Genomic DNA, 12,826 nt, shown 5'->3' on the forward strand with positions numbered 1-12,826 from the left:
TTTTAATTGGCTCTCATATTAGTTTCTTTTAACATTTTTAATAACAAAGGAAAGAGATGTTTTATGAAATTATGTTTCTTCCCTGTATATAAATGTATACCCTATGTTTAATTTCTACCCAATTTATACTCATCAGTTTATACTCTCCTAATTTAAGAATCAGTGTTAAGGATTTGAATCAATGCTCTTTCCTCCAACCATAATAAAACCACTCCTTAAGAGTATATGTTAGTGTGGCTAAACTTATGAAATCTGCTTTCTGATTTACATAAACAGATAGATTTAGAAGGATTAAGAATATATTGTGAGCCAGAATTTCTTTTAGCTAAACAGCAAATGTACTTTATATTCAAAAAACTATTATAATAATCCACTCAACAATCTTGAACTTGTTAAAATACTGGTCTCTTAATGAGATAAGATCTCTCATTTCTTATTTATGGGATCTCTTGCATACAATGCTTCAAAGAGCAAGTAAATGTGTAAATTTTTCCCCAAACACTTTTTTTCTTTGTAGAGGCAGAGATGATAACCCAGGAAACTCAGGTGAGACATTTGTTTTACATTCCTGGCACCTAAAACTCACTATTTTTAATGTGTTATATGTTAAGAATTCTTAGGTGTTTTACATCTAAGAATTTAAATTTATTCAGGCTTGGGGCCACACCTGGATGTGCCTAGTGTTACTTCTGTCTCAGTGCGTGGGGGTTGCTCTTGATGGTGCTTACAGGACCATGCAGTGATGGGGCTCAAAACCAGCCTCCTGAATAAAAAGCAGTCTAGTCTACTGAGCTGTCCTTCTAGCTCTTTAAATGTAATTAAATACAATTTACACAATAAAAAACTGGAGCCACACTTGGCAGTGCTCAAAGCTTACTTCTGGCTCTGCACTCAGCCTCAGCAATCATTTCCTAGTGGACATAGGTGGATACTGGGGATAAACCTAGCTTTGTGTGGTGTGCAAGACAAGTGCTCTATCCACTGTACTATCCCTCTAGCCCCAATTTATTTTTTGGTTTTTGGGTCACACCCAGTGACGCTCAGGAGTTACTCCCACCTATGTGCTCAGAAATTGCTTCTGGAGCAGGCAACCTGGAGAACGGCATCATGGCTTCATGCTGTAGGCTTTTTGGCCAACCTTAGGGGAAGATGTGGCCTCCAGCTGCCCCCCATAACCTTCTCTCTCCTTTCTTCCATACCCCAGGGTTACCCCTAGCTGCCTACCCAGGGTGCCAGCAAGGTGGGTGCTGGGGAGCAGTTTAAGGGGGACCCCAGGCCTCCCACATCATGCACCAAAGGGGTGAATTGGGGGAGGGGACTGGTGAACTTCCGGCTTCCAGCATAATTAAGGATCCAAACTAGGCGACACGGGGAAAGGCATGGCTCCATGCTGTAGGCTTTTGGCTAAGCTTAGGGGAAGATTGGCCTCTGGCTGATTCCCACAGCCTTCTCTCTCCTTCTTCCTGGACCCCAGGGTTACTCCTGGCCACCTGCCCAGGCCTCCCCATTATGCACCAGAGGATGGTGCATGGGCAATAGCTGTTATGCATAAGATTTATAAAGATTAATAGGATATCATATAGTTTAATCCACTTTGCACTATACATTATAGATTGTTAAATAGGATTTCATAGGAGGTCATCTATGTTTATAATATACAGAATGTCTATGCTGTATTATTCCCTTCTCCCATTGGTTCATCTCCTTACAGGCTCATTTCTAGTCCTTTACTCTCACTCCACTGTTGATTACCCCACATGTAACCATTTTTACCCTCAGCTCTTCTCTCCTTATGAAGCAGATTATTATCCTCACTCAAGCTAACTGTCAACCAGCTCCCAAAAAAGAAATCGCTCCTGACTTGGGGGACCATATGAGACACTGGGTATCCATCCTGGATCAGCTGCATGCAAGCATGCACTATCTGCACTATTGCTCAGGCACCATCCAGCCCCAAATTTTACACAGAATTTAAAAGAGGAAAAAATCATTAGATTTCTGGATTGAACAAATGATCATACAATTTATTACATTAGAATTTTTTCCTAAATTCTTATCTTTGTAAATGTGTGTGGAACTATAGAAAATTGAATTCAATTAACTTTACCTATACATTCAACATAATATATTAATAGCTTTAACAAATTCAGTAAACTTTTCAAATTGTCTTACCCAACAAAAGAGATGTGAGCATTAAAAATAAATGTAACAACAACATAACACAACAACAACAAAAAAACCCACTTCCTATCAACAAACTCAATGGCAAAGAGTCAATACTTAAAAACCAATATCATATTATGCTGAAACTAGAGGATGCTCCACATCAGCCTGACATCGATGAAAGAAATGCACGAATCCAGAGTCTTTAAATATGAGTCTGATACCAACAATAGCTAAAGTGTGAAAAAGTTTCACCGGGACCTTGAGAATGACTGGGGTTAGATAGACTGGTATGCCTGGAACCCAGAGTCTGTGTTATGCCAATAAACTTCTGGGGTGAGGCCTTTTTGTAATCAGGTCAATGATTTTTCTTCCATTTTCTCCATTTTGCTGGACCTATGCAAACATTGGCAATTGCCACTATCACACCTTTACTATATTTTTTTACTCTTATCCTTTAAGGAAAAAAATACAACTTACTGAACTTAAAAACAAATTACTGGGGATGAGAAATTCCTCCCTATGCATCCAAAAACTACAGAGGCACGGCTGGGCTCAGAACACTCCGCATGCCAGGATTTCTGGTGCCTTTGACTGGTATGTTGGGGGCTCTGGGCAGGTCAGCTAGCCATAGGCCCCCTGGGCTGACCACTTAGTCCAGGGGAACAAGATCCCCCCCCACACCAGGCAGGTCTTCAGGGCCACGCCTGGTTAATCGGGCCCTGGGGGGAGAGGGTGAGAAATTCCTCCCTATGCATCCAAAAACTACAGAGGCTCGGCTGGGCTCAGAACACTCCGCATGCCAGGATTTCTGGGGTGTTTGACTGGTATGTTGGGGGCTCTGGGCAAGACAGCTAGCCATAGGCCCCCTGGGCTGACCACTTAGTCCAGGGGAACAAGATCCCCCCACACCAGGTGGGTCTTCAGGGCCACGCCTGGTTAATCGGGCCCTGGGGGGAGGGGGTAAGAAATTCCTCCCTATGCATCCAAAAGCCCCCGAGCATACTTCATTTATTGAGAGTATGTTTTGCATATCTAGAATGTTCATTTTTTATTCTGCCCTTTCACACACCCCTACAAAGCTCTTTTTTACTCCTTAACTCTCTAACCCCCCCAAATGTCACTAACCTACATTACTCTTTTTAACTTCAGTAGTGTACAATCCTAATCACAGACCAAAGCCATGCATTGTGTGTAACAACCCCAAACTGTTTCAAGACACATAATATGGACACGTATTTCTTTAGAATATTTTGTGTTTTTTCTCTGACAACTATAATTTTTGCTGAATGTTGTCTTATACAATGACGATTCTAACCACTTTTTATCTTCTCTTTTTGAGCTGTTTAACAAGAAATTTTGGTGAAAGAGTCCCCCAGTTTAATGCTTATGAATGAATCATATCATGGGAATTGTTGGAATTGTTCCTATGGCACCCATATGCGCCAATAACACCACATGGCATTGCTCCTTTTTTGCATAGGTACATTAAAATGGGAAAATACTATACATACAAATAAGATCCTATCTAATAGAGATTGGAACACACAAATCTTGTAGTGCAAGGGGACCTTACACCCTGAACATTGACCTGGCACAGACCTCAGAAGAAAGGGCATTTTCCATTCACCCCTGAACCAGGGAAGCCATCCACGAAACATCCAGGCTTGTCTATAACATCACCTGGAAGTAATCCTCTACCACAGAAGACCCTACACTGCCCAGACATCGACCTGCTCAAAAGAGACTTCCTTAACACTGAGAAGACTTAACAACCACAATGACCTGCTTACAGGACAGAGCTCCCTGCATTGCCCTTTGATTGTGAGGGGAAACGAGAGGACGCTCCACATCCTGACTTCAATGTAGGATATGAAGATTCCAGGATCTTTAATACAGAAACATGATACCAACAACAGAGACTGTGTGAAAAATAAAAGTGTGTTGGCACTACAGACAATGTCTTGGATTGGACCATCTAGCTTGCCTGGAGCTTAGAAAGTTGGTCTTGTGCCAGGAAACTTCAGGGGTCGGGTCTCTTTGTATTTAGGCCAAGGTTATTTCTTTCCATGTCCCTCATATTTTGGTGGGCCTATGCAAACAACAATTGCCACTCTAACACCATTTTTACTGTGCTCCTTTGACTCTAATCCTTAAAAAGAACCCACTTAAAATTTGAGGTTAACTTAAGCTAATATGCATGTATATGGAAATGTAAAAAATACTATGCCTGTAATGTTTAAGGAGTTATGTAAGTTTTATGACTTTAGATTGCCTTGTATGCTGTTAAGAAATATTATAATGTGTTACAATCTGGGGACTTGAGGGACAAAGTAATTGTACATGGATTCTGTCTTATTTATCTTAATGTTCTTTGGCTGAAATTTCAAAGTTAAGATATCAGCAAGGGAACTTCTAAGAATTATGTTATGGTTGATTGTCCTTCCACTGTAACTTTACCTTGTCCTCTTTCTTTGCATCCTTGTTCTCATAATTAAAAATAAAAAAATTAAAAAAAAATTACTGTAGTAGAATGCCTGTCTCAAATACAGGCAGGGGATGGGAAGGAGGGGGTAATTTTGCACTGGTGAAGGGGGGGGGGTGTACTGGTTATGACTGTAACCCAAATATGATCATGTTACTTAAATAAAAAATATATTTAAAAAAAACCCCAATATCATTAAGCAATAAAAAAGCAGAATCCCAATTTATAGCCAAGATTTAAATTTATTTATTTGTTTTGGTTTTTGGGGTCACACCCAGCAATGCTCAGGGGTTACTCCTGGCTCTATGCTCAGAAATAGCCCTTGGCAGGCTTGGGGGACCATATGGGATGCCGGGATTCAAACCAGCGTTCTGCAAGGCAAATGCCCTACCTCCATGTTATCTCTCTGGTCCCCCAAGATTTAAATTTAAAAATTTTTCTTTTTGGCCACTGAACTTCGCTGGATCTCAGATGCCAGCACCGTTCTGCCTCTCTACTCTGCTGTCCTGCATTTTTGGCCTGATTTCATCCTGGGTGCGGCCCATCTGCCAGCCTGCGTTCCTGTGAGCCTTCCGTGGAGGTGAGTCGACACGCCCAGAAAGGGAGAAGCCAGAGGAGCACGGTTGCTCCGCTCCCCTTCGCGACGGTGCACAGCATTTAGCCAATGAATACAATCACAACACGTAGAAAAACACGCAGTACTAGTGTGACAATGGGGAAACAACATGGGCCAGTGCCAGACATAGAGAATGAAGATGGCAACTCTGATGACTTGAACATGATCAACCACCTAGTCAGTCTCTCAGATAAGGAGTTTAGAGTTGCAATATGGAACATGTTCAAAGAACTCAAACAAAGTATAGAAGAGAAAACTAAAAAGAATCAGGAGAATATGAAGATAGAAATGAGAAAACTCCAAACGGAAATTTCAGATCAAATAACAGGTCTGAGAAACTCAGTAGATGAATTGAAGAAAAACATGTTTGAGATTTCCCACAGGTTAACAGCAGCTGAGGATAGAATCAGTACACTGGAAGATGAGATACATAACAATTACATACAGCAGAAGAAATTGGAAAAAAGCCTCAAAGCAAATGATCAAACAATGGAAAAATTACTCAAAGAATGGGAACAGATGAAAATAGAAGTCTATGATAAGCTCAACAGAAACAACTTAAGAATCATTGGAGTCCCAGAGACTCAGGAAGAAAATCTCCGGGAAGAATCAACAGTCAAGAACATCATTAAAGAGAAACTACCAGAGATAATGAATACATGTGATCAAATCCTGCATGCCCGAAGAGTGCCAACTAAAAGAGACCCCAGAAAAAACACCCCAAGACACATCCTAGTCACAATGACGAATCCCATAGATAGAGACAGAATTCTGAAAGCAGCAAGATCGAAAAGAGAAATTACATTTAAGGGAACATCCTTGAGATTTACTGCAGACCTGTCACCAGAAACACTCAAGGCCAGAAGGCAGTGGTAGGACATAGTGACAAAACTCAATGAAATAAATGCTTCGCCTAGAATACTGCACCCAGCAAAACTCACTTTTAGGTTTGAAGGAACAATACATAGTTTCACAGACAAACAACAGCTCAAAAACTTCACAGACTCAAAACCATTCTTAAAAGAAAAACTGAACGGCATACTTTAAGACAAGGCTTACCAACAGACACACCAAACTTTAATATAAAGATGGCACTAACTCCCAGGACAATTCTTTCTCTCAATGTCAATGGACTAAATGCACCAGTTAAGAGACACAGAGTGGCTAAATGGATCAAAAAACTCAATCCAACCTTCTGCTGCCTACAAGAAACGCACCTGAATAGTCAGAACAAACATAGACTCAAAATAAAAGGCTGGAGGAAAATCATCCAAGCAAACAACACCCAAAAAAAAGCAGGAGTGGCCATATTAATATCAGATGATGCAAACTTTATACTTCGGAAAGTTGTAAGGGACAAAGATGGACATTTTGTATTAATCAAGGGATATGTACAGCAGGAAGAAATCACCCTCCTAAACATATATGCACCGAATGAGGGGCCAGCAAAATATTTAATACAACTGTTGACAAATCTGAAAAATAATATCAATAACAACACAATAATTGTGGAAGACCTCAACACGGCATTGTCAACACTAGACAGGTCAACCAGACTGAAACCCAACAAGAATATACTAGACCTGAGGAGAGAAATGGAAGTAAGAGGCCTAGTAGATATATACAGGACACTCCACCCCCAGAAGCCTGGATACACATTTTTCTCTAATGTACATGGGACATTCTCTAGGATAGACTACATGTTAGCACACAAAACATATCTCCATAATATCAAGAGGATAGAAATTTTGCAGGCTGCCTTTGCTGACCACAAAGCCCTGAAATTATATATAAACTACAAAGGGACACAGAAGAAAAATTTTAACACCTGGAATTTAAATAGCCTCATACTGAATAATCAGTGGGTCCGAGATGAAATCAAAGAGGAAATCAAAACCTTCCTGAAAACAAATGACAATGGAGACACAATTTATCAGAACCTATGGGACACAGCAAAAGCAGTACTGAGAGGAAAATTTATAGCTTTGCAAGCACACATCAGGAAAGAAAAAGGGGCATACCTGAATAGCTTAATGACGCAGCTCATAGAATTAGAAAGTGCTCAACAAAAGAATCCAAAAATAGGGAGGCAGAAGGAAATAACAAAGCTGAGAGCAGAAATCAATGAAGTGGAAACCAGAAAAACCATCCAAAAGATCAACGAAAGCAGAAGTTGGTTCTTTGAAAAAATAAACAAGATTGATAGACCACTGGCAAAACTAACAAAGAAAGAAAGAGAGAGAAACTTGATAACTCGTATTAGGAATGAAAAAGGAGAGATCACTACTGATATGGTAGAGATTCAAAGGGTAATCAGAAACTACTTTGAGAAACTCTATGCCACTAAAAATGAAAACCTGGAAGAAATGGATAAATTTTTGGAATCTTATAATCTTCCACGATTGAATGAAGAGGATGCAGCATATCTAAACACACCCATTACTATTGAGGAAATTAAGAAAGTAATCAAATGTCTGCCCAAAAACAAAAGCCCAGGCCCAGATGGATTTACTAATGAATTCTTTCAAACCTTTCAAGAGGAACTACTACCAATCCTGGCAAGAATCTTTCATGAAATTGAAAAAACAGGAAAACTTCCAAATAGCTTTTATGAAGCCAACATTACCTTGATACCTAAACCAGACAGAGATGCTACGAAAAAAGAAAATTACAGACCAATATCGCTGATGAATGCAGATGCAAAGATCTTCAACAAAATCCTGGCAAATAGGATTCAATGCCTCATTAAGAAGATCATCCACTACGATCAAGTAGGTTTCATTCCAGGAATGCAAGGCTGGTTTAACATCCGTAAATCTATCAACATAATACACAACATCAACAGCAAGAAAAATAAAAATCACATGATCATATCAATCGACGCAGAGAAAGCATTTGACAAGGTCCAACACCCATTCTTGATCAAAACTCTCAGCAAGATGGGAATGGAGGGAACCTTTCTCAATATAGTTAAGGCCATCTACCACAAGCCAGAGGCAAATATTGTCCTCAATGGAGAAAAACTGAAAGCCTTTCCTCTAAATTCTGGCACAAGACAAGGCTGTCCTCTCTCACCACTCCTATTCAACATAGCACTGGAAGTACTCGCTATAGCGATTAGGCAAGAAAAGGATATCAAGGGAATCCAGATAGGAAAGGAAGAAGTCAAGCTCTCACTGTTTGCAGATGACATGATACTCTACTTAGAAAACCCCAAAGACTCTATCAAAAAGCTTCTAGAAACAATAGACTCATATAGCAAGGTGGCAGGCTACAAAATTAACACACAAAAATCAATGGCCTTCCTATACACCAATACTAATAAGGAAGAAATGAACATTAAGAAAACAACTCCATTCACTATAGTGTCACACAAACTCAAATATCTTGGAATCAACTTGACTAAAAATGTGAAGGACCTATACAAGGAAAACTATAAAACTCTGCTCCAAGAAATAAGAGAGGACACGCGGAAATGGAAGCATATACCCTGCTCATGGATTGGCAGGATTAACATCATTAAAATGGCAATACTCCCCAAAGCACTGTACAGATTTAATGCGATCCCCCTAAAGATACCCATGACATTCTTCAAAGAAGTGGACCAGGCACTTTTGAAATTTATTTGGAACAATAAACACCCTCGAATAGCTAAAGCAATCATTGGGAAAAAGAATATGGGAGGAATTACTTTCCCCAACTTTAAACTTTACTACAAAGCAATAGTTATCAAAACAGCATGGTATTGGAATAAAGACAGGCCCTCAGATCAGTGGAATAAGCTTGAATACTCAGAGAATGTTCCCCAGACATACAATCATCTAATTTTTGATAAAGGAGCAAAAAATCCTAAATGGAACAAAGAAAGCCTCTTCAACAAGTGGTGTTGGCAAAACTGGGTAGCCACTTGCAAAAAATTGAACTTAGACCCCCAGCTAACATCATGTACGAAGGTAAAATCCAAATGGATTAAAGACCTCGATATCAGCCCCAAAACCATAAGATATATAGAACAATACGTAGGTAAAACACTCCAGGACATTGAGGCTAAAGGCATCTTCAAGGAAGAAACTGCACTCTCCAAGCAAGTGAAAGCAGAAATTAACAGATGGGAATATATTAAGCTGAGAAGCTTCTGCACCTCAAAGGAAATAGTGCCCAAGATACAAGAGCCACCCACTGAGTGGGAGAAACTATTCACCCAATACCCATCAGATAAGGGGCTAATCTCCAAAATATACAAGGCACTGACAGAACTTTACAAGAAAAAAACATCTAATCCCATCAAAAAATGGGGAGAAGAAATGAACAGACACTTTGACAAAGAAGAAATACAGATGGCCAAAAGACACATGAAAAAGTGCTCCACATCACTAATCATCAGGGAGATGCAAATCAAAACAACGATGAGATACCACCTCACACCACAGAGAATGGCACACATCACAAAGAATGAGAATAAACAGTGTTGGCGGGGATGTGGGGAGAAAGGAACTCTTATCCACTGCTGGTGGGAATGCCGTCTAGTTCAACCTTTATGGAAAGCGATATGGAGATTCCTCCAAAAACTGGAAATCGAGCTCCCATACGATCCAGCTATACCACTCCTAGGAATATACCCTAGGAACACAAAAATACAATACAAAAACCCCTTCCTTACACCTATATTCATTGCAGCACTATTTACCATAGCAAGACTCTGGAAACAACCAAGATGCCCTTCAACAGACGAATGGCTAAAGAAACTGTGGTACATATACACAATGGAATATTATGCAGCTGTCAGGAGAGATGAAGTCATGAAATTTTCCTATACATGGATGTACACGGAATCTATTATGCTGAGTGAAGTAAGTCAGAGAGAGAGAGAAAAACGCAGAATGGTCTCACACATTTATGGGTTTTAAGAAAAATGAAAGACATTCTTGCAATAATAACTTTCAGACACAAAAGAGAAAAGAGCTGGAAGTTCCAGCTCACCTCAGGAAGCTCATCACAAAGAGTGATGAGTTTAGTTGGATAAATAACTACATTTTGAACTGTCCTAATAATGAGAATGTATGAGGGAAATTGAGAACCTGTTTAGAGTACAGGCGGGGGTCGGGTGGAGAGGAGGGAGACTTGGGACATTGGTGATGGGAATGTTGCACTGGTGATGGGTGGTGTTAAAAAAAAAAAAAGAAAAAGTATAAAAGATGCACTACAATTTAGGATTAACTGGAAAAAAAAAAGAAATTGTCATAATAAAAAAAAAGAGTTAAGGAATTAGGTTTAAAATTTTAATGTTTAGTAATCATTCAAATTGCTTATTAAAATGTGAATATTTGATTTCAAAAAAAATTTTTTTCTTTTTTTCATTTATTGAGGTTCTGTGATTTACAATACTGCTTATGCACATAATTCCAACAACACACTCATTATTAGTGTATTCACCTCCCATCCCCCAAAGGACTCCAATGACTACTCAAGATTTAATTAATTTGTTTTTTTTGTTTGAGAGCCACACCCAGTGGCTATCAGGGGTTACTACTGGCTCTGCACTCAATAATCATTCCTATCAGGCTCGGGGACCATATGAAATATTGGGATCAAATCTAAGTTGGCTGCATGCAAGGCAAAAAGCCCTACCCACTATGCTATAGCTTTGGCTCCTTATTTGTATTTATTTTTTATTTTGTGTATGGTATGAGGTAGAGAATCTAATTTCTTTTATTTTCCTTTTATTTTGCATGTAACTAAACAATATTCCTGGAACCATTATTTGAAGGGTTTTCTTGCTCCACTTAATGCTCTTGGCTTTGTCGTAAATTAATTTTAGACATCTGAGGAGTCACTCCTGTATGCTCAAGGTTTTAGTCATTAATCTACTAAATAATGTTTTGCCCCAAATCAAGGATGTCTTCATAGGTATTTACATTAAATAAAACTACTTAAAATATTAATGAGATAAAAATAAGCACAATGAATATTATATATATTCCCTCTCATTTATTAGAAAATTAGTTTCTATATTTATACCATTACCATACCTTACTCTAAGTACAGTGAATGAGCCATCCTTCATTCCAAGAGCAAGGTGAATTCCATCTACACTTACAGCTGCACAACGAATTGGTTCTTCCATATTACACCTTGCTATTAGTGCATGATCTACCAGGCTCCATATCCTGTAACATTTAAAGTTACAAAAACAGTTAACAAGAATATGCTTAAAATAATATTCTAAAAGACTTAGATTTGTTTTATTATGATTTTTTGAGGATTTTTGCATCAATGTTCATTAAATTATTCTGAAGTTTCTCCATTTTTGTTTTTTTTTGTTTTGTTTTGTTTTGGTATTTTTGTGGAGGGAGCCCACACACAACAATGCTCAGGGGTTACTCCTGATTCTTTACTAAAGAGTCACTCTGGTGGTGCTTGGGTGATCACATGGGATGTTGGGGATTGAACCTACATCCAATACTTGCAAGGCAAACACCATACTCACTGCATCCTCTCCAGTCTCATGAAGTTTCCTTTTCTTAGTAATAACTGTAATTATAGTATTTCACTGAATCCTCTGGGTAAAATAATTCTTATTTATGAAAATATAAATACTGTTCATATAGATATATGCACATATATACAATGACACCCAAAGCACACACCCTCTTTCCCTAATCCCCTTACCCTGTCTTCCCTAGACAAAGAGGCACACACTGTTTTAATCCCCTCTCATATCTTACATGATTGACTGACACAGACTTCACACCCTATTTTCCTCTAATATAAATATACATTTCCCACCTACAATAAACTGAGTTACTCTCTCTAACTGGCTGGTGTGAGAGCTCTATTCAACTAGGATCTGACCTCACCAGCAACTTCTACATTTTGGGATCTTACTTCATCAGCATCATTTACAAAAGGAATATTTTAGTTTTCAAAAACAATATATAGCATTAATTTCCCTATTGTTAATTTGTTAAGGTAGATGATCACAAAGGAATATACATGTATATAAAGATACATCTATATAGTACAATGTGGTGTATTGATATGGGCAGTATCTACTATATATAATACACATAATCATATATATATATATAGTTTTCATCTAAAGAGATCATTTCAAAATATGAAAATTCAGGGGCCAGGAAAAGGTAACACTGGGGGGCAAATCCCCTATGGTCCTCTAGGCATATTGGTGTGGCCAAGGTGCTGTTTTGATCCTATAGGAATCCCAGGTCTCTAACTAGTTTGGGAGACACAAACAGAAACACACAGACATACACGCTGCAAATTCAGTCTAATGTTAGAAACTTACAACAAAAAAAGATTTTTTTACCCACTGGTAAAAATTAAGAATTCTTCTTTCAAACTGAACCAAAACAAAAATCTTACAAAAATTTGTTAATATTTTGAAGTTAAAACAAAAGTTTTGCATGTCAAAACTTGTAATACACAGCCAAACTAGTACTTAAGCGAGAGTTTAAGTGAGATAATAAAAAACAATGGCTGCAATCTAACAGTGACATGAAATCAGAAGATGCTCTGTGACCCCTGGCTTCAACACAGGATCT

The 12,826-nt window shown here is 38.6% G+C and overlaps 1 protein-coding gene across 1 annotated transcript in view; it reads right to left on the reverse strand.

Moving 5' to 3' along the window:
- EML5 (EMAP like 5) overlaps positions 1–12,826 on the reverse strand; it is a 219,618-nt gene that overhangs the window by 146,780 nt on the left and 60,012 nt on the right. The window contains exon 8 of the mRNA XM_049769917.1: positions 11,294–11,431. Coding sequence (XP_049625874.1) covers positions 11,294–11,431 — 138 coding nt within the window. The remainder of the gene's footprint in view (positions 1–11,293; positions 11,432–12,826) is intronic.

The sequence above is a fragment of the Suncus etruscus genome, chromosome 3 (assembly GCF_024139225.1).
Source record: "Suncus etruscus isolate mSunEtr1 chromosome 3, mSunEtr1.pri.cur, whole genome shotgun sequence".
Classification (NCBI taxonomy): Eukaryota; Metazoa; Chordata; class Mammalia; order Eulipotyphla; family Soricidae; genus Suncus; species Suncus etruscus.